The sequence below is a fragment of the Penaeus monodon genome, chromosome 30 (assembly GCF_015228065.2).
Source record: "Penaeus monodon isolate SGIC_2016 chromosome 30, NSTDA_Pmon_1, whole genome shotgun sequence".
In the NCBI taxonomy this organism is placed as follows: Eukaryota; Metazoa; Arthropoda; class Malacostraca; order Decapoda; family Penaeidae; genus Penaeus; species Penaeus monodon.
Window position 1 is genome coordinate 32,169,271 of NC_051415.1, and position 2,360 is coordinate 32,171,630.

General features: G+C 35.3%; 1 protein-coding gene across 1 annotated transcript in view; it reads left to right on the top strand.

Annotated features, from left to right (window-relative positions):
• The window catches only part of LOC119592719 (zinc finger protein 224-like), a gene marked incomplete at its 3' end in the record, with an annotated part of 14,299 nt that overhangs the window by 2,039 nt on the left and 9,900 nt on the right, over positions 1-2,360 (top strand). Inside the window, 5 exon segments of the mRNA XM_037941656.1 lie at positions 174-296; positions 509-596; positions 906-1,009; positions 1,464-1,570; positions 1,966-2,261. Of these exon segments, the coding sequence (XP_037797584.1) occupies positions 174-296; positions 509-596; positions 906-1,009; positions 1,464-1,570; positions 1,966-2,261 (718 nt within the window).

Genomic DNA, 2,360 nt, shown 5'->3' on the forward strand with positions numbered 1-2,360 from the left:
ATATTGCCTCAGTTTGTTCTATTGTTCACTTCTTTTGCAACACATTTCATTCACTCACAATCATATTGTTACTCTGATTTTTTCTTCACAAGTTGCAAATCCTTGCTATGCTTTCTTCACATAATCTCCATTGACTCACTACCATATCTCTATCCTTTTTGTATTCATTGCAGGTTGCTAACGATGGCCACTTTCCAGTCCGGATTTGTGAGCGTTGTCACATGGGAGTGGCAGCGACTGTGGATCTCATTGACCGGATGGTTGAAGGGCAACAGAGATTGCGGTCAATGCTGCAGGTATTCTTCAAAGACTAGGATTGTTTTGAGTTGTATGTGTGCACCTTTAAAAGTGATATTTTTAAATACTTAATCTGATAAATCCTCTGATGATAAGATCACTTTGGTTGATTGATACTCATTACTTTTAATTTGTTGTTACTTATGAATTTGACCTTTGTCCTATGTCTGGAAACACTACATATTACCTGACAGACATTTCATTCTTTCAGTCTGGGACAGTCCCTGAGGTGCTTCAGGCTACTCTTATTAATATCCAAGGGGATTCAGTAGATATACCCATGGATGATTTAGCTAAAGGTAAATTAGAAGTCGTAGTTATGATCATGATTTAATTTGTTTTATGAAGAAATCTTGATTGCAGTAATAATGTTTACAATCTTTCAATTAGATGAGTGAAGACAAATTTAAGATTTTTTTAGAAATAAGAATTGAAACCAGTTAGTTAGATATGAGTCACCTGTCAAGGCCTGCAACGTAATAGTAGTTATCAAGAGATTGTTAACCACTGTATGTGTGTGTTCATACTGTTCCTCTATTATAGATAATATGAGGTTAATATCATAAACTTTTCAGGTTTTAGAAATATTTATAGCACACTTTTTTCAGGGACTGAAGTTGCAAAAGTATATGCAGAGAACCATCCCATGAGTATAGCTGTGGATGGCCAGCCTGTTGTTAAAAAGAAGAGGGGACGACCACGGAAAGGAGATGTAATTTCATCTACTAGTTTCATATGGACTTTTTTCCTTATGAGCTCACTCATGTTTTTTGCTGATTTTAAATTTTGTCCTGCTTTTGACTTTCTGTTTTTTGTTTGTTTATATAAAGATTTTGTAAGGAGAAAGAAAGAATTTTGTTTGTGTCATTTAAGCTTTATAAATTGCTAGCATTTTATTGTAAACACAGTACTTCGTCTGAAATCTACTCCAGTTAGAAGTGTTAGGTATATGTGTAAGTTTATTTGTTAGTGTCTAACATAAAGAAGAATCATAATATAAGTGCCACCATTTTCCTCAGCCAGTCTCATGAATTCCTAGATTTAGGTAATGGTCTTTTAAGATATTTAACTTGCAGGCTCTCCAAGGATTACATATCACTTTGCACACATCTAGGATGCAAAATATATTCTAGAATACAGTAAATACAAGAATGTTTCTATTACAGAGACCTGTTAAGCAAAAAGTGAAGGAGGAGGATTCTAACCTTTTAGATGATGAGGTTAAGAAAGGAAGACCAAGGAGGTCTAACAGGAGAGCAAATCTGCCCACAAGGTTAGTACTTTCAGAAAGGCATATAATTTTAAAAAATCAAGATATAGTTGCTTTTGATTTTTTGAATTTAATGCTGCAATCGTCTGTAGGGTAAATTTGAGAACAATGTAGGGTGTATAGATATGAGATTTTTTTTTTTCTGTTTTACACAAAAAAGTTTGATGTACCTAAGTAATTTTAGCAATTAATAGTAGATGATTATGGTTTTATTTGTTGAGTCAATTTATGTTATTTTAACAGTTTAATTGACTTTATCATTTCCCCTTTTGTATGAAGGAATATCTGAGATCATAATTTGATATCAGCCACTCAGTTGAAGGCTCAGTAATATTGGTATCTCTCATTTTCATTTCCAAATGAAGATGCTGAAAATGATATTGTGTATATTTTACCAGGTATAGGGACTCCATTGCTGGACGAGATTTTGAGAAGCTAATGAGTGAGTCAGGAGTGAAGGAGGAGATAATGGATGTGCAGGATGATGCCAGTGATGCTGACTACAAGCACCAGGGTCTGTCTGGACCATCAATGCTGGAAGTCATAGAAAAGCAGGGAGGTTTAAGACATCCCAAGGATACTGCTCTGGGCAAGGTTTCTGAAGATGGCACCAGCATTGTCATTGCCCCCGAGTCCTCTGAAGCCCCATCTGATCTTCCAGTGTCTGTAAACATTGAGGTTGACTTCCAGGATGGTATGAAATGCACTTACAGGGGTTTAGTTGATTGATGTTACAATGAAGCTTTATATTTTTTCTTCTAATTCCATACTGTGCTGTTAGTATTGTAGCTGC